Source organism: Salmo salar, chromosome ssa20 (assembly GCF_905237065.1).
Source record: "Salmo salar chromosome ssa20, Ssal_v3.1, whole genome shotgun sequence".
Classification (NCBI taxonomy): Eukaryota; Metazoa; Chordata; class Actinopteri; order Salmoniformes; family Salmonidae; genus Salmo; species Salmo salar.
In genome coordinates, this window is record NC_059461.1 from 77,441,022 (window position 1) to 77,465,576 (window position 24,555).

The 24,555-nt window shown below is 42.0% G+C and overlaps 1 protein-coding gene across 6 annotated transcripts in view; it reads right to left on the bottom strand.

The window, feature by feature from the left end:
* Positions 1-24,555, bottom strand: part of slc36a4 (solute carrier family 36 member 4) — a 262,213-nt gene that overhangs the window by 146,766 nt on the left and 90,892 nt on the right. The window contains exon 13 of one of the 6 annotated variants that reach the window (XM_014163304.2): positions 21,485-21,530. The exons of the other annotated variants lie outside the window; for them this stretch is intronic. Within the exon in view, the coding sequence (XP_014018779.1) occupies positions 21,529-21,530 (2 nt within the window). The 3' untranslated portion in view covers positions 21,485-21,528. Of the gene's footprint in view, positions 1-21,484; positions 21,531-24,555 lie in introns of those variants that run through there. 6 annotated transcript variants of the gene reach the window in all.

The following is a 24,555-nucleotide window of genomic DNA, read 5'->3' on the forward strand; positions in this document are numbered from 1 at the left end:
ATGGTTGATTTAGGTGCAATCTTACTGGCAGCAATATCCTTGCCTGTGTAGCCAATTTTGTGCAAAGCAATGAGGACGGCACGTGTTTCCTTGCAGGTAACCAAGATTGACAGAGGAAGAACAATGATTCCAAGCACCACCCTCCTTTTGAAGCTTCCAGTCTGTTATTCGAACTCAATCAGCATGACAGAGTGATCTCCAGCCTTGTCCTCATCAACACTCACACCTGTGTTAAAGAGAGAATCACTGATATGATGTCAGCTGGTCCTTTTGTGGCAGGGATGAAATGCAGTGGAAATGTTTTGGGGGAATTCAGTCCATTTGCATGGCAAAGAGGGACTTTGCAATTAATTGCAATTCATCTGATCACTCTTCATAACATTCTGGAGTATATGCAAATTGCCATCATACAAACTGAGGCAGCAGACTTTGTGAAAATTAATATTTGTGTCATTCTCAAAACTTTCGGCCACGACTGTACAACTAGCACTATGTCTAAACCAGTGACATCTACAACTAACACTATGTCTAAACCAGTGACATCTACAACTAGCACTATGTCTAAACCAGTGACATCTACAACTAGCACTATGTCTAAACCAGTGACATCTACAACTAGCACTATGTCTAAACCAGTGACATCTACAACTAGCACTATGTCTAAACCAGTGACATCTACAACTAGCACTATGTCTAAACCAGTGACATCTACAACTAACACTATGTCTAAACCAGTGACATCTACAACTAGCACTATGTCTAAACCAGTGACATCTACAACTAGCACTGTCTGTCTAAACCAGTGACATCTACAACTAGCACTGTCTGTCTAAACCAGTGACATCTACAACTAGCACTATGTCTAAACCAGTGACATCTACAACTAACACTATGTCTAAACCAGTGACATCTACAACTAGCACTATGTCTAAACCAGTGACATCTACAGCCAGCACTGTCTGTCTAAACCAGTGACATCTACAGCCAGTACTGTCTGTCTAACCCAGTGACATCTACAGCCAGTACTGTCTGTCTAAACCAGTGACATCTACAGCCAGTACTGTCTGTCTAAACCAGTGACATCTACAGCCAGTACTGTCTGTCTAACCCAGTGACATCTACAGCCAGTACTGTCTGTCTAAACCAGTGACATCTACAGCCAGTACTGTCTGTCTAAACCAGTGACATCTACAGCCAGTACTGTCTGTCTAACCCAGTGACATCTACAGCCAGTACTGTCTGTCTAAACCAGTGACATCTACAGCCAGTACTGTCTGTCTAAACCAGTGACATCTACAGCCAGTACTGTCTGTCTAAACCAGTGACATCTACAGCCAGTACTGTCTGTCTAAACCAGTGACATCTACAGCCAGTACTGTCTGTCTAAACCAGTGACATCTACAGCCAGTACTGTCTGTCTAAACCAGTGACATCTACAGCCAGTACTGTCTGTCTAAACCAGTGACATCTACAGCCAGTACTGTCTGTCTAACCCAGTGACATCTACAGCCAGTACTGTCTGTCTAAACCAGTGACATCTACAGCCAGTACTGTCTGTCTAAACCAGTGACATCTACAGCCAGTACTGTCTGTCTAAACCAGTGACATCTACAGCCAGTACTGTCTGTCTAAACCAGTGACATCTACAGCCAGTACTGTCTGTCTAAACCAGTGACATCTACAGCCAGTACTGTCTGTCTAACCCAGTGACATCTACAGCCAGTACTGTCTGTCTAAACCAGTGACATCTACAGCCAGTACTGTCTGTCTAAACCAGTGACATCTACAGCCAGTACTGTCTGTCTAAACCAGTGACATCTACAGCCAGTACTGTCTGTCTAAACCAGTGACATCTACAGCCAGTACTGTCTGTCTAAACCAGTGACATCTACAGCCAGTACTGTCTGTCTAAACCAGTGACATCTACAGCCAGTACTGTCTGTCTAAACCAGTGACATCTACAGCCAGTACTGTCTGTCTAACCCAGTGACATCTACAGCCAGTACTGTCTGTCTAACCCAGTGACATCTACAGCCAGCACTGTCTGTCTAAACCAGTGAAATATACAGCCAGCACTGTCTGTCTAAACCAGTGACATCTACAACTAACACTATGTCTAAACCAGTGACATCTACAACTAGCACTATGTCTAAACCAGTGACATCTACAACTAGCACTATGTCTAAACCAGTGACATCTACAGCCAGTACTGTCTGTCTAAACCAGTGACATCTACAGCCAGTACTGTCTGTCTAACCCAGTGACATCTACAGCCAGTACTGTCTGTCTAAACCAGTGACATCTACAGCCAGTACTGTCTGTCTAAACCAGTGACATCTACAGCCAGTACTGTCTGTCTAACCCAGTGACATCTACAGCCAGTACTGTCTGTCTAACCCAGTGACATCTACAGCCAGTACTGTCTGTCTAAACCAGTGACATCTACAGCCAGTACTGTCTGTCTAAACCAGTGACATCTACAGCCAGTACTGTCTGTCTAAACCAGTGACATCTACAGCCAGTACTGTCTGTCTAAACCAGTGACATCTACAGCCAGTACTGTCTGTCTAAACCAGTGACATCTACAGCCAGTACTGTCTGTCTAAACCAGTGACATCTACAGCCAGTACTGTCTGTCTAACCCAGTGACATCTACAGCCAGTACTGTCTGTCTAAACCAGTGACATCTACAGCCAGTACTGTCTGTCTAACCCAGTGACATCTACAGCCAGTACTGTCTGTCTAAACCAGTGACATCTACAGCCAGTACTGTCTGTCTAAACCAGTGACATCTACAGCCTGTACTGTCTGTCTAACCCAGTGACATCTACAGCCAGTACTGTCTGTCTAAACCAGTGACATCTACAGCCAGTACTGTCTGTCTAAACCAGTGACATCTACAGCCAGTACTGTCTGTCTAACCCAGTGACATCTACAGCCAGTACTGTCTGTCTAAACCAGTGACATCTACAGCCAGTACTGTCTGTCTAAACCAGTGACATCTACAGCCAGTACTGTCTGTCTAAACCAGTGACATCTACAGCCAGTACTGTCTGTCTAAACCAGTGACATCTACAGCCAGTACTGTCTGTCTAAACCAGTGACATCTACAGCCAGTACTGTCTGTCTAAACCAGTGACATCTACAGCCAGTACTGTCTGTCTAACCCAGTGACATCTACAGCCAGTACTGTCTGTCTAAACCAGTGACATCTACAGCCAGTACTGTCTGTCTAAACCAGTGACATCTACAGCCAGTACTGTCTGTCTAAACCAGTGACATCTACAGCCAGTACTGTCTGTCTAAACCAGTGACATCTACAGCCAGTACTGTCTGTCTAAACCAGTGACATCTACAGCCAGTACTGTCTGTCTAAACCAGTGACATCTACAGCCAGTACTGTCTGTCTAAACCAGTGACATCTACAGCCAGTACTGTCTGTCTAACCCAGTGACATCTACAGCCAGTACTGTCTGTCTAAACCAGTGACATCTACAGCCAGTACTGTCTGTCTAAACCAGTGACATCTACAGCCAGTACTGTCTGTCTAAACCAGTGACATCTACAGCCAGTACTGTCTGTCTAACCCAGTGACATCTACAGCCAGTACTGTCTGTCTAAACCAGTGACATCTACAGCCTGTGATAATAGTGCCTTCAGAAAGTAAGTGATTAGATTCATCATTTTGCTCACAATGTAATTTCCCTTTATTTAAATTGAGTAACTCACAAAATTCTCAATGCACACTTAAAATGTATGACATACTAAAAGGGTGTGATTAGCTAATAAATCAAGGCGGTAACACCAGTGACAAAAAACGTAGGTACACATATTACATATACAGAAAGTATTCACACCCCTTGACTTATTCCCCATTTTGTTGTGTTACAGCCTGAATTCAAAATAGATTTAAAAAATAGAAACATGGGAGCACGTGATGCCGCGGAGCTGAACAGACGTTGACAAACCGAGCTCTTCAAAGTTTTCCTATTATTACCTAAATAACAACGTTGAAACAATATTCTAACATCGGCTGATAAATTGTCAAGTACTTACCTCCCCAAAGAGCCATGGACCTCCGACCGAGAGGCAAGAAGGACGACCAAAACGTTGTTGAATCCCAAGATAACGATAAACTCAGACGACAGTTCCAGACTGTTGCTCTCGGCAGGCTCGCATGCTGGCTACTCTCCATTCTTCCATCGATGACCTGAAATCCTCCATGAATGATCTCCTTCTGAGAACGACCGAGGCCGAGATGCGCATTAGCACAGTTGAGGATACCATCGCTCGACATGACCAGGTTCTGATAGAACTGCAGAAGGATAATGCCTACCTCAAAAACAAAGTAGACAAGATGGAGAACCAGAGCAGACGTAGTAATATCCGTGTGGTGGGATTGAAAGAGGACAGCGAGGGCCGTGACCCGGTCCGCTTCTTCACTTAACCTCTATGGGCTAGGTGGGACGCAAGCGTCCCACCCGTGGTGCACTCCATCAACAGCAGGTGCATTTCAAGAGCGGCAAATTTGAATCCAAATAAATGTCAAAATTCAAATTTTTCAAACATACAACTATTTTACACCCTTTGAAAGATAAACATCTCCTTAATCTAACCACGTTTTACGATTTCAAAAAGGTTTTACGGCGAAAGCATAAATTTAGAGTATGTTAGGACAGTACATTTACAAGAGTTGTGTGTAATGTTTTGTCAATTCAAAGACAGGGTCACCAAAACCATAAAACCAGCTAAAATGATGCACTAACCTTTTACAATCTCCATCAGATGACACTCCTAGGACATTATGTTAGACAATGCATGCATTTTTAGTTCTATCAAGTTCATATTTATATCCAAAAACAGCGTTTTACTATGGCATTGATGTTGAGGAAATCGTTTCCCTCCAATAACCGGCAGTCAAGTCAGCACCACAAATTAAATAATTAAAATTAGAAAACATTGGTAAAATATTATATTGTCATTTAAAGAATTATAGATTTACATCTCTTGAACGCAATCAACTTGCCAGATTTAAAAATAACCTTAATGGGAAATCACACTTTGCAATAATCTGAGCACTGCGCCCAGAAAAATACGCGTTGCAATACAGACTAGCCGTCATGTTGGGGAGATCTAAAATCGAAAATACTATGTAAATAATCCATTACCTTTGATTCTCTTCATCAGATGTCACTTCCAGGTATCACAGGTCCATAACGAATGTAGTTTTGTTCAAAAAAGCTCATCATTTATGTCCAAAAATCTCCGTCTTGTTAGCACATGATATAAGCCCGCCGGACTTCACTTCATGAACGAGGGGAAAAAATATATTTACGTTCGTTCAAACATGTCAAACGTTGTATAGCATAAATCATTAGGGCCTTTTTTAACCAGAACATGAATAATATTCAAGGTGGACGAATGCATTCTCTTTTATAACGTATTGGAACGAGGGTACCCAACATGAACTCGCGCGCCAGGTGTCTAATGGGCCATCATCGTTCCATGGCTCTTGTTCGGTCAGATCTCCCTCCAGAAGACTCAAAACACTTTGTAAAGGCTGGTGACATCTAGTGGAAGCAATCGGAAGTGCCAAAATATTCCTCAGCCACTGTGTTTTTCAATGGCATAGGTTTAAAGGTAATACAACACATCAGGTATCCACTTCCTGTCAGAAAATATCTCAGGGTTTTGCCTGCCAAATGAGTTCTGTTATACTCACAGACACCATTCAAACAGTTTTATAAACTTTAGGGTGTTTTCTATCCATATATAATAAGTATATGCATATTCTAGTTACTGGGTAGGATTAGTAACCAGATTAAATCGGGTACATTTTTTTATCCAGCCGTGCAAATACTGCCCCCTAGCCCTAACAGGTTAATGGATGCCGGATGTCCTAGGCATAATCAACTTCACCAAGCCGCTGGAAATCGAACGCGCCCACAGAACATCAGCGCCGAAACCCCGGCCAGAGGAGCCCCCACGTGCAGTTCTGGTCAGGTTCCTCTGTTTCCAAGACAGAGAGAAGATACTGCAACTCGCAAGAGCCGAAGGGGACATCACCATCGATGGCAAGAGGGTCAGCCTTTTCCCGGATATGAGTGCCGATCTCGCCAGACGTCGCAAGCAGTTCAGACCTGCCGCCAATGCACTGAAGGAGAAGAACATCACCGCGGATGAAAGTTCAGTACAAAGGCCGATGCCATATCTTCAACACACCGGGAGAAGTGTTCACTTTTCTCAAAGAACCGAACCGCGTCTGAAAAACGGTCTCTCTGGGGGATAAGATCCAATTTGTTTGTTTTCTCTTATCTGGACTGAACTGCTGATATCTTCTTGGAATTTGGATCCGTTTACCCCGCTATCCGGTCGCTATAATTGATTTGTACATTTTCAACTAACCGTTTTTCCCCGGGGTGAGTTCTATTACATTTACAGGAGAGTATATTTTGGTTTAGTCAATATCCACTGGGCGAAGCAAATAAGTGGGCTTAGGCCCACCGCTTCCCCCCCATTTATGTTTCTCCTCTCCCGAAAAGAGACTCAAGCAGCCCTTACCGTGGGCAGTAAATATTCAGCCATAAATGTCTATTCACAACGTTTGTTTTGAACTTGGAGAGCTCGCAGGGTTTAGTTTACGCCAAGGTTTAGCTAGTAAGAGTAAGGTGGAAAGCGAGCAGCAACGTATCTCTACAAGTGGATTCATGTTTGATTGTTGGGATTGTTGTTTTAGTCTGACAATCGGGGTGGGTGGGTTTTTCCCCCCCTTTTTTTTCCATGTTTATTGTTGTTTCCTTCCTAAAGAGACACATAGGTCACTTCTGTGTTCAAACCAAAGTTGAAACGTTTCCTGACTATTTACATATGAGAGATTTCCATTCGGTTACATATTTGAAACCCAACCTATGCTTAATCCACTAAAATATGTCACATTCAATGTAAAAGGTCTTAACAGCCCGATTAAAAGGAAAAGAGTCTATACATACCTTAACCTCTATGGGTGTCCCACCTACTCAACAGCCAGTGTAATCCCGTGGCGCATTATTCAAATACCTTAGAAATGCAAAACCTTCAATTTTTCAAAAATATGACTATTTTACACCATTTTAAAGATAAGACTCTCGTTAATCTAACCACACTGTCCGATTTCAAAAAGGCTTTACAACGAAAGCAAAACATTAGATTATGTCAGCAGAGTACCCAGCCAGAAATAATCAGACACCCATTTTTCAAGCTAGCATATAATGTCACATAAACCCAAACCACACCTAAATGTAGCACTAACATTTGATGATCTTCATCAGATGACAACCCTAGGACATTATGTTATACAATACATGCATGTTTTGTTCAATCAATCAAAAACCAGCTTTTTACATTAGCATGTGACTAGCATGTGACTAGCATTCCCACCGAACACTGCCGGTGAATTTACTAAATTACTCACGATAAACGTTCACAAAAAGCATAACAATTATTTTAAGAATTATAGATACAGAACTCCTCTATGCACTCGATATGTCCGATTTTAAAATAGCTTTTCGGTGAAAGCACATTTTGCAATATTCTCAGTAGATAGCCCGGCATCACAGGGCTAGCTATTTAGACACCCAGCAAGTTTAGCACTCATCAAAGTCAGATTTACTATAAGAAAAATGTTATTACCTTTGCTGTCTTCGTCAGAATGCACTCCAAGGACTTCTACTTCAATAACAAATGTTGGTTTGGTCCAAAATAATCCATCGTTATATCCAAACAGCGGCGTTTTGTTCGTGCGTTCAAGACACTATCCGAAAGGGTAAATAAGGGTGGCGAGCATAGCGCAATTCGTGACAAAAAAATTCTAAATATTCCATTACCGTACTTCGAAGCATGTCAACCGCTGTTTAAAATCAATTTTTAGGCCATTTTTCTCATAAAAAAGCGATAATATTCCAACCGGGAATCTGCGTTTAGGTAAACAGACAAAAGAAAAGAAAGCATTCGGTCGAAGCGGGCACGCGCCTAAGCCCATAGTACTCTGATCGGCCACTTGCCAAAAGCGATAAAGTGTTTCAGCCAGAGCCTGCCTCGATATCGTTCAGCTTTTTCCCGGGCTCTGAGAGCCTATGGGAGCCGTAGGAAGTGTCACGTTATTGCACAGATCCTCAGTCTTCAATAAAAAGAGCCAAGATGAAACACTACTTCTCAGACAGGCCACTTCCTGCATGAAATCTTCTCAGGTTTTGGCCTGCCATATGAGTTCTGTTATACTCACAGACACCATTCAAACAGTTTTAGAAACTTTAGGGTGTTTTCTATCCAAAGCCAATAATTATATGCATATTCTAGTTACTGGGCAGGATTAGTAACCAGATTAAATCGGGTACATTTTTTTATCCGGCTGTGTCAATACTGCCCCCTAGCCCTAACAGGTTAAGAAATTAAAGGCTGACATTGTGTTTCTACAAGAAACACATCTTACAGCCAGCGAACACAAGAAATTGAAGAGGGAATGGGTAGGACAAGTTTTTGCGTCGTCTTTTAACTCCAAAGCAAGAGGAACTGCAATTTTGATAAGTAGACGCGTCAACAACACCATCTCTGATCCCTCGGGCAGGTTTGTTTTGGTGCAGGGGCATATGTTTTCAGAGTCTTGGACCCTGTTGAATATTTATGCTCCTAACTTCGATAACCATATGTTTATACAGAATGTCTTCCTTCAGGTCGCTCAAGCACCACCAGGATGGCTACTGGTTGGAGGAGATTTTAATTTTAGTTTAGATACAGTTCTTGATAGGTCCTCTGATAAACTCTCCCTTCTTACCAAAGCCGCCAAGCTCACCATGTCATTCATGAAAGATCTTAATTTACTAGACATCTGGAGACAGTTGCACCCACAGGATAGGGACTACTCTTTTTATTCACACCCACACAAGACACACACACGCATAGATCACTTTTTACTATCGACCCAACTGTTTCATAGAGTGTTAGATATCGAGTATCTCCCCAGATTGCTTAGTGACCATTCTCCTCTGGTATTATCAATCTCTATTCCTACCAAGGTAAATGGAGCATATAGATGGAGACTAAATTCTACACTCCTAAAGCAACCTGAATTTTGTGCATTTATCAAAGAGCAGATCAATATTTTTACTTTGACAAACAAACCCTCTGCTCCTGACAGTTTCATTCTTTGGGACACATTGAAAGCCTATCTGAGGGGACAGATCATTTCCTATACTAAAGGGTTGAAGAGAAAACACGGTGCGGAACTGAATGTCCTTGAATCTGAAATCTCCGAGCTAGAGAAAACCTACCAAAGAGGCCCGACTAAAGATCTATACAGGCTTTTGGTAAATAAAAAACTGAAATATAATATTCTGAACACATATCAAGCTGAGAGGGCCATCACTAAATCAAAACAGCGTTATTACGAGCTTGGAGAGAAAGCTCACAAAGTACTGGCATGGCAACTGAAAGCAGAGGAAAGTAAGAGGACAATTAATGCTATAGAAACTCTTACTAATGAGATATCTTTCGACCCTACCGAAATTAATAATACCTTTAAGAAATACTATGAAGACCTCTACACTTCCCAATCAAGCGATGAGCTATCAGAGATCGACTCCTTTCTCTCCTCTCTCAACTTCCCATGCCTGTCAGAGGAAGACAGAGAGCGCCTGAGTGAAAACTTCTCAGTTCCTGAATTGTTGGAAGCCATTAAATCCTTACCTTCTAATACATCTCCTGGGGAGGATGGCTTCCCTCCAGAGTTCTATAAAGAATTTAGGGAGCTGTTGGTCCCCTACCTTATGGAGGTACTTAAAAAAGCCGGGGAAGACAACTGCTTTCCAGAGTCTTTCTCTCAAGCAGTGATTACTGTAATCCACAAGAAAGGGAAAAACCCGCTAAAGTGCGCCTCCTATAGACCAATCTCTCTCCTTAACACAGATTGTAAACTGGTCACCAAGATGCTGTCTAAGAGACTGGAGTCATGTCTTCCCCTGCTGGTCAACCCAGATCAGACTGGCTTCATAATTAATAGACTGTCCTCCAATAATATCAGAAGGTTCTTTGATATAATTCACCTTGCTAACAAAAACAAAATACCTAGTGTCGCAGTCTCCCTCGACGCTGAAAAGTTCTTTGATAGGGTTGAATGGCCATACCACTTTCGCGTCTTGGAAAAGTTTGGTTTAGGTACTGTGTTTGTAAATTTGATAAAATCACTCTACAAATCTCCTAAAGCTAGGATTGCTACCAATGGGATTACTTCCTCCTCTTTCCCTCTCTATAAGGGGAACAGACAAGGTTGCCCAATTAGCCCCCACCTCTTTGCCCTCGCCATCGAACCGTTGGCTGAGGCTATTAGATCGTACCCTGACATACATGGCTTTGAGGTGGGCCCCCAGACCCATAAATTATCACTCTTTGCGGACGACCTTATCTTATTTCTAACAAACCCAGAACACTCCCTCACTCACTTGCAGATCCTACTACAGTGTTATAGTTCTTTCGCTGGATATAAGGTTAACTTCGATAAAAGTGAAATCTTACCGTTGTCTGTCTTTGACCATCATACCATCAAGCACAAGTTTCCTTTTCGATGGTCGCCTCTGGGCTTCACATATTTGGGCATAATGGTGGATGGTAACCTGAACAACCTCTATAGACTCAATCTGGCCAGCTTGTTGCAAAAGGTGGAGGGTGACCTGTGTAAGTGGATGGACTTGCCCCTCACTCTACTGGGTAGAATCAAAGTGATTAAAATGAATATCCTTCCCAGATTTCTGTATTTGTTTCAATCTCTCCCTATCCCTGTGCCCGCAGCATTCTTTTCCTCTCTCGACAAGCTGACCAGACGGTTTATCTGGCATGGCAAAACCCCGAGGGTTAGCCTGGACAAACTGACCCTGGATTACGGTCAAGGGGGCTTAAAACTCCCCAATTTTAGAATGTACTACTGGGCTGCACAGTCTAGGTTTCTGGCTCAGAGGTTTGACAATGGTCCCTCTCCCTCATGGTTGAACATTGAAAAGCTTGAGGTGAATGATGACACGGGGGCAGAATTGTTTTACAAATGGGACAGAAAATCTATAAAAACCATCACAGACAACCCTTTAACCATACATTCTGTCCTGGCATGGTGCAAACTGCATGAGCTGTTCAGATGAGAGGGATTTATTTCCCCTAAATCCCCTCTATGGAACAATAGATTGATCCCTATGTTTTTCCAGAATAGTAACTTTAGACCATGGTCTGATAAGGGGATCACTCTTCTGGAACACTGTTATGAGGAGGGAGTTCTTATGTTTTTTGAACAGCTGAAACAGAAATACCACTTGTCTAACAGGGACTTCTTTAGCTACCTACAACTACGAGACTTTATTAGGGTGACTCTCAAGGGACAATGGAACCTACCTAAGATGTCACCTATTGAACAACTCTGCCATGCAGACCAACCACTATTCAAGACCATTTCCCGTGTTTACGATGCTCTTATGTCAGTACTAACACTGCCTGAGCTAGATAAACCCCGACTTAGATGGGAAAAAGATCTGGGTATTGATCTTGATGAGGGTCTATGGAGTGACCTATGCAGGGATGGTGTTACATCCACATTGAACTCCAGATACAGACTGATCCAGTTTAATTTCCTCCATCAGCTCTATATCACCCCATCTAGACTGCACAAGTTCAACCCTGATATCTCCTCCCTATGTTTTAGATGTGGCTCAGATGAAGGAACATTCCTCCATTCCACTTGGCAGTGTTCAAAACGACACGGTTTCTGGCAGGGGGTATGCGATACCATATCCTCAATCCACGGGGTTTCATTCCCTTTAGACCCGGAGGTCTGTCTACTGGGTAACTTTACTAACACCAATCTTAGGCAAAGTCATACTATAAAGCTAACAGAAATATTGCTAGCGATTGTCAAGAAATGTATTGCCTTGAAATGGAAATCGGATTCCTTCCTGCCAGTTGCAATGTGGCTATCGGAAGTTAATAGTTGTATCCCACTGGGGAAAATCACTTACTGCTTGAGGAATAAGTTAAAAACATTTTACAGAATTTGCCAACCTTTTATTGACTATATGGAGAATCTCCCCTCACATCACATTGATTGAATCTCTATATAATTCTTATATAATGTTTCACACATAATGTATAATATGTAGCTTACGGCAGGTGACCATATGATTCAATGTCTCATTATTATTATTTTTTATTTTACTCTTTATTATGACTTATGTATCATGTATGTTTTTTATGTATTATGTATGTCCGTATATATAATTTTAATGTTTTTATTATGCTCGTCTGTTACCGTCACTTTGTCCTTTGTTGTCTAACATATTTTCACTTTTGTTTTGAATGTTCTTAATTGGAAAATGCTTATATATATATTTTTTAAAACATCTCACCCATCTACCAATAATACCCCATAATGACAAAGTCTACAGTTTAGTCACTTAGCAGACGCTCTTATCCAGATCGACTTACTGTAGGGAGTGCATACATTTTCATATTTGTTCATACTGGTCACCCATGGGAATCAAACCCACAACCCTGGCATTGCAAGTGCCATGCTCTACCAACTGAGCTACACAAGTGAAAATATGTTTGTATACACTTTAGCAAATTTATTGAAATACAGAAATATCTAATTTACATAAGTATTCACACCCCTGAGTCCCTACATTGTAGAAGCACCTTTGGCAGTTTTCTAGGTAAGTCTAAGAGCTTTCCACACTTGGATTTTGCAACATTTTCCCAATTAAAATTCTTCAAGCTCTGTCAAATTCATTGTTTATCATTGCTAGACAACCATTTTCAGGTCTTGCCATAGATTTTCAAGTTGATTTAAGTCAAAACAGTAACTCGGCCATTCAGGAACATTCACTGTCTTCTTGGTAAGCAACTCCCGTGTAGATTTGGCCTTGTGTTTTAGGTTATTGTCCTGCTGAAAGGTGAATTCATCTCCCAGTGTCTGGTGGAAAGCAAGCAACCAGATTTCCTCTAGGATTTTTGCCTGTGTTTAGCTCCATTCAGTTTCTTTTTTATCCTGAAAAACTCCTTAGTCCTTAACGATTACAAGCATACCCATAACATGATGCAATCATGCTTGAAAAACAACCACAATGCTTGAAAATATAGAGAGTGGTACTTAGTAACATGTTGTATTGGATTTGCCCCAAACAAAACACTATGCATTCAGGGCAAAAAGTTAATTGCTTTGCTGCATTTTTTGCAGTATCACTTTAGTGCCTTGTTGCAAACAGGATGCATGTTTTGGAATATTTTGATTCAGTACAGGCTTCCTTCTTTTTACTCGGTCAATTAGGTTAGTATTGTGGAGTAACTACAATTTTGTTGATCCATCATCAGCTTTCTCCTATCACAGCCATTAAACTCTGTAAATGTTTTAAAGTCACCATTGGCCTCATGGTGAAATCCTGAGCAGTTTCCTTCCTCTCCGGCAACTGAGTTTGGAAGGACGCCTGTATCTTTGTAATGACAGGGTGTATTGATACACCGTTCAAAGTGTAATTAATAACTTAACCATGCTCAAAGGGATTTTCAATGTCTTTTTTTACCAATCTACCACTAGATGCCCTTCCTTGCGAGGCATTGGAAAACCTCCCTGGTCTTCGTGGTTGAATGTGTGTTTGAAACATACTGCTCGACTGATGAACCTTACAGATAACTGTATATGTGAGGTTCAGAGATGAGGTAGTCATTCAGAAATCATGTTAAACACTGCTATTGCATGAGTCCATGTGACTTGTTAAGCACATTGTTACTACTGAACTTATTTAGGCTTGCCATAACAAAGCAGTTGAATACTTGTTCACTCAAGACATTTCAGCTTTTCATTTTTTATTAATTCGTAAAACTTTCTAAAGACATAATTCCATTTTGACACAATGGGGTATGTTTTGTAGTCCAGTGAATATTTTTATTTTTTTAAATGTTATACATTTTAAATTAAGACTAACACAACAACATGTGGAAAAAAGGGGTGTGAATATGTTCTGAAGGCACTGTATCAATGACCAGAGGGTTAGGTGCAGAAAATCTAAATTTGGAGGAAAATAGTTCCCCTGAGGCGTGGACATCTAGATAAACACACCTTTCTACTAGAGAGAGAAACACTCTGACACGAGAGAAAGGCACCCTCCATTTCTAAACGTCAGGCTAAATAATGCAGGGAACAGAGACTACTGAGGCGGAGCTTCGTCCGAGTCAGTCCCGGCATGCTATTTTGGAACTATTTTTTCATATTGCTGTGAAGTTATTTTATTTGTATTGTTGTTTTGTTGAGTCATTACCAGCTGTGTCAGGTTCAGGTGTTGGGAAGATGCCCAGAGGGTTTTCAATCCAGACACACTATCAACGACAAACATCAGTTGGAATAGAACCTTCAACCACAGAGGATATACATCAGAACTATTGGACTGAACTCAACCTCTACTTGTTTGAAACAGGTTGAAAGACATTTGAAACAAGTCAATGATGGCTATAATGATGGCCTATGAATCCTCTGAATCAACATGTCTCTATGGGTTGAGGCTGAGGTCAACCACACAGCCTAAAGCAGCCAAAGACAGGTACATGTCATACTCTATGTACCCTTTCTCACTGGGAAGGCACTCTATTAGATTTCAACCGCAAACCACACACACACACACACACATATATATATATACACATATATATATATACACACACACACACACACACACACACACACACACACACACACACACACACACACACACACACACACACACACACACACACACACACACACACACACATATATATATATGTGTGTATGTGTGTGTGGACATGTTTAACTATTCTTGTGGGGACCAGAAGTCCTGAATTGTGTGTCTCCACAAGGTTAGCTGTACAACACTGTGTGTGTGCGTGTGCGTGTGCGTGTGTGTGTGTGTGTGTGCGAGTAAGGAGTGGAGGGTGATAGCCTCATGAAAGTCTAGCTTTGAGACCGATCCCCACTGGCGTGATGAGCTTAGTACACTTTGAATAGACCTCAACTTAGAGCAGACTTGTCAAAGGCCTTGATTCTAGTCCTCCATATTGATTTATCAAGCTAAATTACACAGTGCCTTCGGAAAGTATTCAGACCCCTTGACTTTTTCCACATTTTGTTATGTTACAGCCTTATTCTAAAACTGAATAAATCCTCCCCCCCCCAATCTACACACAATACCCCATAATGACAAAGCAAAAACAGGTTCAGACATTTTTGCACATTTATTACAAATAAACTGAAATATTCCATTTACATAAGTATTCAAACCCTTTACTAGGTATTTTGTTAAAGCACCAATGGCAGCGATTACAGCATTGAGTCTTCTTGGGTATGATGCTACAAGCTTGGCACACCTGTATTTGGGGAGTTTCTCCCATTCTTCTCTGCAGATCCTCCCAAGCTCTGTAAGGTTGGATGGGGAGCGTCGCTGCTGAGCTATTTTCAGGTCTCTCCAGAGATGTTCGATTGGGTTCAAGTCCAGGCTCTGGTTGGGCCACTCAAGGACATTGAGACTTGTCTCGAAGCCACTCCTGTGTTGTCTTGGCTGTGTGCTTTGGGTCGTTGTCCTGTTGGAAGGTGAACCTTTGCCCCAGTCTGAGGTCCTGAGAGCTCTTGATCAAGGATCTCTCTGTACTTGCTCCATTCATCTTTGCCTTGATCGTTACTAGTCTCCCAGTCCCTGCCGCTGAAAATCATCCCCACAGCATGACGCTGCCACCACCATGCTTCACCATAGGTATGGGGCCAGGTTTCCTCCAGATGTGATGCTTGGCATTCAGGCCAGAGTTCAATCTTGGTTTCATCAGACCAGAGAATCTTATTTTTCATGGTCAGAGTCTTTAGGTACCTTTTGGCAAACTCCAAGTGGGCGGTCATGAGCCTTTCACTGAGGAGTGGCTTCCGTCTGGCCACTCTACCATAAAGTCCTGATTGGTGGAGTGCTGCAAAAATGGTTGTCCTTCTGGAAGTTTCTTCCATCTCCACAGAGGAAGTGACCATCAGGTTCTTGGTCACCTTCCTGACCAAGGCCATTCTTCCAGATTTCTCAGTTTGGCCGCATGGGCAGTTCTAGGAAGAATCTTGGTGGTTCCAAACTTCTTCCATTTAAGAATGATGGAAGCCACTGTGTTCCTGGGGACCTTCAATGCTGCAGAAATGTTTTGGTCCCCTTCCCCAGATCTGTGCCTCGACACAATCCTGTCTCGGAGCTCTACGGACAATTCCTTCGACCTCAAGGCTCGTTTTTTGCTCTGACATGCACTGTCAACTGTGGGACCTTATATGACAAGTGTGTGCCTTTCCAAATCATGTCCAATCAATTGAATTTACCACAGGTGTGCTGCAATCAAGTTGTTGAAACATCTTAAGGATGATCAATGGAAACAGGATGCACCTGAGCTCAATTTCAAGTCTCATAGCAAAGAGTCTGAATACTAATGTAAATAAGGTATTTCTGTTTATTATTTTTAATACATATGCTAAAATTTCTAAAAACATGTTTTCACTTGTCATTATGAGGTATTGTGTGTAGATTGATGAGGAACATATTTTTATTCAATCCATTTTAGAATAAGGCTGTACGTATCAAAATGTGGGTCTGAATACTTTCCTAATGCACTGTAGAGAGGAGAAGTGGTCAGGTTGGGGTGCCAGAGTGGGCCTGTCTAACACAGCTGACTGGACTATACACCCTGGAGGACATACTAATGAATGCATGCGCATGTGCTTGAGCGTGTTAGGTGAAGGGAAGGCCTCAGGCTCCTGAGGAGAAAGTGCGTGCGTGCGTCCATCTCCTATTCTTCCAACACCCTCCAGATTCGAAAACTCCACAGTCCACTAGCAGGTTAGGCTTAAGGCAACAGTCTATTAGTAAGCTAGAAGTCTCCTCCAGTCATACAGGTGGTACGTTGTTTTATCAGTCTCTTTCATCAGTATCTATTAAGACCCCAGAAGCACTGAATTACAGACTTACACTGATATATACACACACATTCATTTTGACTTTGATACCGACACCAGGTTTAGTATTACAACACACGACAGTGAAGTTCTATCAATACATTATCCCAGGGGAAAAACATACTGACACTAAAATCCCCAGTTATGTTTTCGCTGACCTCCTACAGAGACTAAAGCTTAGAGTGTGAGAGGAGAACTCTTCTTCCTGGCGTGACTACCAACACAACAAAAGCCTTTTATATGACCATTTTATAGCGCAATTATACTGAGCATGCTATGCTTGTTATGATCCAGGCACCATCATCACTATTTAATGCAACGCCAGGGTTGTGGGTTCGATTCCCACGGGGGGCCAGTATGTAAAAATGTAATAAAAATGTATGCACTCTACTGTAAGTCGCTCTGGATAAGAGCGTCTGCTAAATGACTTAAATGTAATGATTACAACAACAAAAACAAACTATGAAGGTCCAGCAATCAACATACTGGCCTGCTGCTCTTCTTTGGCAGTTCTTAAAAATGGACTGCTCAAACAAACACTTATAACCCCCTCTACTGTGTGAGCATATACCAAGTACAAGTCCATCTTTCTAAAAACCTCCTGTAGGACATTCAGTATTTACCCACACAGTTCAGCAACGAGGACCGGGTTCTCACTAATCAGCCAGGCAGTTCAGCACCGTGGACAGGGCTCTAACTATTCACCCACCCAGTTCAGCACCATAGAGAGGGTTCTGACTAATCACCAAGACAGATCAGCACCGAGGACCAGGTTCTCACTAGTCAGCCAGGCAGTTCAGCACCATGGATAGGGATCCTGGTAACTACAAGGCAGAGTGTGGAGTTGGTGTTCCTCCCTCCCTCTCTCCACATTCAGCCCTTGAGATCAGATGCCGGCCTTTGACCGAGAACAGAAAAAGAAAGACAGAACACTATAGAAGAACAGTTACCTAGGAAACAGCTTTGAAGCTGTACCAACGTGGAGAGCTGCAATGTTCAAACGGTAATGACTGATCAATAAGAAGATTATTTTGGGATGTTCTGTCTGGCTGTTGGAGTGTAGGTAAAGTTCAATACCTGAAGAACTTCAACACATCTCGTCTTTGTGTGTTTATACATACTGTATGTCTGAACTGCCTGATAGTCTCTCTCTCTCTGTGTGCGTGTGAAGGCCGATACAGCATATTAGTCTTGTCACCATACCAGAATGTTGACACCAATACCAGGTTTAGTATCACGATACTCGATATGAAAACGATACAACAAAACAAGGCGTCCCAGCCAAAGTCACATAATGGCACTTGATCTAGACAGACACACTCAGCTACTGCTCTGTTAAATCGTTGGGCATCTTTTGAGTTCAACATTATTACATGTGAAAATGTTTATGTCTATTTTTTTAGAGACAGAAACTGGGTAAATCAAGGTGCAGCCTAGGTCTATTCACAATACAGGTGAATGCATTTTATTCAATAGGAATGTGTGCATTGAGTTTTTGAACTTGTATTAGCTGATGACAAAACACTCCCTTCCCTTTAGGACTTACTTTATAGGAAACTGCTATGAGAACATATTTTATTGTACTGATCAAGAACATTCGCATGGAAGAAGCAATCCCCTCTATTATCAAAGTGTATGCTGTCTCTTTAAGAAAGTAATGAGATCATTCACATGGCAGAATGTGGCTGTGGAATTTGACTTTGTGGCTATCTAATCTAGTATAAACCAGATGGGAGGGAGACGAAGACGTTCATTCCTTTTCGGTGGCCCGGCGAGAAAATGGGACGTTTTTGGTGGCAATCAGCATATTTTGCATTATGGTTTGCATTTTATCACAAACAAAGCACTAGGGTAGGGAACTGAAAGCTACCGGTATCGTCTTGCATTGTGAAAGCGTTCTAGCATGTATGGACATTGTTTTGCGAACAGTTTCAACATATCGTGTAGCATTATTCAAACGTTTTAACTTCTGTCCATCATGAGTACGGAGCTAATGGGGCCCAGACAGCTCTAGCAATGAATGCCTAAGTGGAGCAGCCACTTTACTCTCCACACTATAAAAGGGTCTGTGCTGATACAGACTTGATCCTCTCAATCATGTGAGACACATTTGACAGAAGTACCGAACATAACAAAAATTATAGTACCCAACCGGGGGTTTTTTGTATCAAAAAAGTACCAAAGTTTCAATATACCTTGCAACACTACAGTATATAATAATATACTGTAGTGGGATAATAATATTGATGTATGTTGCTTTTCTCCTAGAGAAGGGTGGTGGAGCTCATTACATATTGAAATGTTTCCTCTTCCCCCACACACCTGCTCTGCCCATCTGGTACAGGCTGCCACCTGCCCCGGGGAGGAGAGGGGGAAAGATGAGACAGGCAGGGAGAATCCCTGAAACCTTTTTCTCTTTTCTGCAGCGCAAAACAACAGTACAAAGAAATAGAAGTCCCTAGATATCACCTCAGTCTAGATATGTCCCTCTGATGCTCGCTCTTGGTGTGTTTGTCAGTGTGTCTGTCAATGAGGTGTGTGTGTTTGGAAAAAGCAAGCAAAGCCTTTTACTTCCCTTCTTAGCTAACAAACCAGTTGAGACAAAGGTCACTTTAGTACTAATATCTGCCAGTTGGCCTGTTGACTGGTGTTTAATGTCTCGTAATGACAACATTTCTGCTCTGGTGATTACAAAGAGAACCTTATTACACGCGTCATAACAAAGCTGAACCAATGAAGCACAGTGACTCTTAGCCTTTTGCAGTAAACAAAAAAGTTTAGAGGTAAGTAACTGAGGAAAGTCACAGAGTAAATATGACATCATCCCAACATTAATGGCCACATCCACAAATGTTCTACAACAGACACAATATCAAACTACACAAAGTAAATTCCAGGCCCAGTTCACAACTCCTCACAACCCTCACTGTACTCTCACAGTAGAGTACTGGGTCAGACAGACAGTCCTTCACAGCGGAGGTGAACTTAACACTCCCCCCCCCATCCGCTTTGCTCTGCTGTTCATTCACAGAGTAGATAAAGTCTCTCTTTCATATGCGAGTGCATGCATGAGTGCATGCATTAGTGCGTGTGAGTCGACATCTGTGTGTGTGTGCATAAGTACGTGTGTGTGCAGAAGTACGTGTGTGAAGTACGTGTGTGTAGGGGGAGATAGTGACATCCAGAGCATGTGTTAGCAGGGAAGCCTGCGTCGTGTTGGAACCAGAGGCAGATGGAGAAAAGCAGCAAAATTAGCTGCAGAGCGGAGGTGGGTGTTTTCCATAAAGATTACACGTGGCCGGATTAGTAATGTCTGTTTTCTGTCAATTATGTTTGTTGCCGGGCACATTACTAAGAGCGAGGCCCAGACCTTGTGCTCTTCCATCGAGGCGCACACACATGTACACGCGTCAGAATGTCCAACTCGCCTCTATGTTCAGACTCTGTTCAGGCAGACAGAAAAATAAACTGAAAGAAACACTCAAAGACAGCCAAAGGTAGAGATAGACTGAAAGAGAGACTGAAAGACACCCAAAGATAGAGCGAAAGAGGCACTCACATACACAAAGACAGAGAACTTAGACAAGGTTAGAGTGATAAAAATACACACACAACTCATACCAAAGTACAGATACACATGCACATGAAACCACATGAGCACACACACAAGGTGAGCGCTACACACTGCCAACAGAATCTGGAGTGTTGGTCCAAGCTAACTTTATCATCCCAAGAAGGGGAGGGGGCAAGAGAGAGAGAGACCTCACATCTAATCCCGGCCCATTATCATCATCCTCCCAGCAGACAAAGACATACAGGCAGTCAGTTCATCAGACACCTTACCTACTCAATACCCTCTTTTAATTAAAACAATACATATTGTTAGCCCATACATCTGAGAGCTGCCAAGGTACATGTAGGGAAATCAAATCCCAGTATCGGAGGTTTGCAGGAGCAGTGAGATAGCCCTTCTTCTAAGTTTCATTCCGGGGAAACTTATTAGAAACGGCACGCATATGGCATTTCTCAGAATCCTGATTTCATTAGACTGGCATACAGTACCAGTCAAAAGTTAGGATACACCTACTCATTCAAGGTTTTAATGTACCTTTACTATTTTCTACATTGTAGAAAAATAGTGAAGACATCAAAACTATGAAATAACGCATATGGAATCATCTAGTAACCAAAAAAGTGTTAAACAAATCTAAATATATTTTATATTTGAGATTCTTCAAAGTAGCCACCCTTTGCCCTGATGACAGCTTTGCACATTCTTAGCATTCTCTCAACCAGCTTCATGAGGAATGCTTTTCGAACAGTCTTGAAGGAGTTCCCACATATGTTGAGCACTTGTTGGCTGCTTTTCCTTCACTCTGCTGTGCAACTCTTCCCAAACCATCTTAATTGTGTTGAGGTCTGTGATTGTGGAGGCCAGGTCATCTGATGCAGCACTCCATCGCTCTCCTTCTTGGTAAAATAGCCCTCACACAGCCTGGTGGTGTGTTGGGTCATTGTCCTGTTGAAAAACAAATGATAGTCCCACTAAGTGTGAAACAGATTGGATGGCATATCACTGCATAATGTTAAGGTAGCCATGCTGGTTAAGTGTGTCTTGAATTCTAAATCAATCACTGACAGTGTCACCAGCAAAGCACCCCGACACCATCACACCTCCTCCTCCATGCTTCACGGGGGAAACTACACATGCGGAGATCATCCGTTCACCTACTCTGCATCTCACAAAGACAAGGCGGTTGGAACCAAAAATCTCAAATTTGGATTCATCAGACCAAAGGACAGATTTCCTACGGTCTAATGTCCATTGCTCGTTTTTCTTGGCCCAAGCAAGTCATCTTATTATTGTTGTCCTTTAGTAGTGGTTTCTTTGCAGCAATTCGACCATGAAGGCCTGATTCACGTAGTCTCCTCTGAACAGCTGATATTGAGATGTGTCTGTTACTTGAACTCTGTGAAGCATTTATTTGGGCTGCAATTTCTGAGGCTGGTAACTCTAATGAACTTATCCTCTGCAGCAGAGGTAAGTAACTCTGGGTCTTCCTTTCCTGTGGCGGTCAACATGAGAGCCAGTTTCATCATAGAGCTTGATGGTTTTTGTGACTGCACTTGAAACTTTCAAAGTTTTTGAAATGTTCCATATTGACTGCCCTTCATATCGTAAAGTAATGATGGACTGTCGTTTCTCTTTGCTTGTTGAGCTGTTCTTGCCATAATATGAACTTGGTCTTTTACCAAATAGGGCTATCTTCTGCATACCACCCCTACCTTGTCACAACACAACTGATTGGCTCAAATGCATTAAGAAGGATAGAAATTCCACAAATTAACTTTTTACAAGCCACACCTGTTAATTGAAACACATTCCAGGTGACTACCGATTGAAGCTGGTTTAGAGAATGCCTAGAGTGTGCAAAGCTGTCATGGCAAAGGGTGGCTACTTTGAAGAATCTCAAATATAAAATATATTTTGATTTGTTTAACACTTTGTTGGTTACTACATGATTCCATATGTGTTATTTCATGGTGTTGATGTCTTCACTATTATTCTACAATGTAGAAAATACAGAAAAACCCTTGAATGAGTAGGTGTGTCCAAACTTGACTGGTACTGTTCACTGGAGTTTAATAGAGTTAAAATAATATTGGTGTTTATGAAGGGGTGAAAGAGCACAAAGAGAGACACGTGCCCATTTTTCATACCTACCTTTCACTGCCACACCCACACTTTTTACATTTACATTTTAGTCATTTAGCAGATGCTCTTATCCAAAGCGACTTACAGTAGTGAGTGCATACGTTTTCTTGCTTTTTCATACTGGTCCCCCATGAGAATTGAACCCAAAACCGTGGCATTGCAAGCACCTTACTCTACCAACTGAGACACACACACACACACACACACACACACACACACACACACACACACACACACACACACACACACACACACACACACACACACACACACACACACACACACACAGTGAGAGAGAAACCTTGCTGTAACACCCTGTTCCATGGTATGTTTTATGTGTCTTAGGTTTGATCAACGGCAGGGTGACAAGGCAAATAAAACAACGGGTCTCACTGGGGCCATAAACCATGAAAAAACAGGTCCCCACAACTCCACACCACCAAGAGAACATCACTGTATATACACTACTCCACACCACCAAGAGAACATCACTGTATATACACTACTCCACACCACCAAGAGAACATCACTGTATATACACTACTCCACACCACCAAGAGAACATCACTGAATATACACTACTCTAACACCACCAAGAGGAGAACATCACTGTATATACACTACTCCACACCACCAAGAGGAGAACATCACTGAATATACACTACTCTAACACCACCAAGAGGAGAACATCACTGAATATACACTACTCCACACCACCAAGAGGAGAACATCACTGAATATACACTACTCTAACACCACCAAGAGGAGAACATCACTGAATATACACTACTCCACACCACCAAGAGAACATCACTGAATATACACTACTCCACACCACCAAGAGAACATCACTGTATATACACTACTCCACACCACCAAGAGGAGAACATCACTGAATATACACTACTCCACACCACCAAGAGAACATCACTGAATATACACTACTCCACACCACCAAGAGAACATCACTGAATATACACTACTCCACACCACCAAGAGGAGAACATCACTGAATATACACTACTCCACACCACCAAGAGGAGAACATCACTGAATATACACTACTCTAACACCACCAAGAGAACATCACTGTATATACACTACTCTAACACCACCAAGAGGAGAACATCACTGAATATACACTACATTAACACCACCAAGAGGAGAACATCACTGAATATACACTACATTAACACCACCAAGAGGAGAACATCACTGAATATACACTACTCTAACACCACCAAGAGGAGAACATCACTGAATATACACTACTCTAACACCACCAAGAGGAGAACATCACTGTATATACACTACTCTAACACCACCAAGAGGAGAACATCACTGAATATACACTACTCCACACCACCAAGAGGAGAACATCACTGAATATACACTACTCTAACACCACCAAGAGAACATCACTGAATATACACTACATTAACACCACCAAGAGGAGAACATCACTGAATATACACTACTCTAACACCACCAAGAGGAGAACATCACTGAATATACACTACTCTAATGCCACCAGGAGAACATCACTGAATATACACTACTCTAACACCACCAAGAGGAGAACATCACTGAATATACACTACTCTAACACCACCAAGAGGAGAACATCACTGTATATACACTACTCTAACACCACCAAGAGGAGAACATCACTGTATATACACAACATTAACACCACCAAGAGGAGAACATCACTGAATATACACTACATTAACACCACCAAGAGGAGAACATCACTGTATATACACTACTCTAACACCACCAAGAGGAGAACATCACTGTATATACACTACTCTAACACCACCAAGAG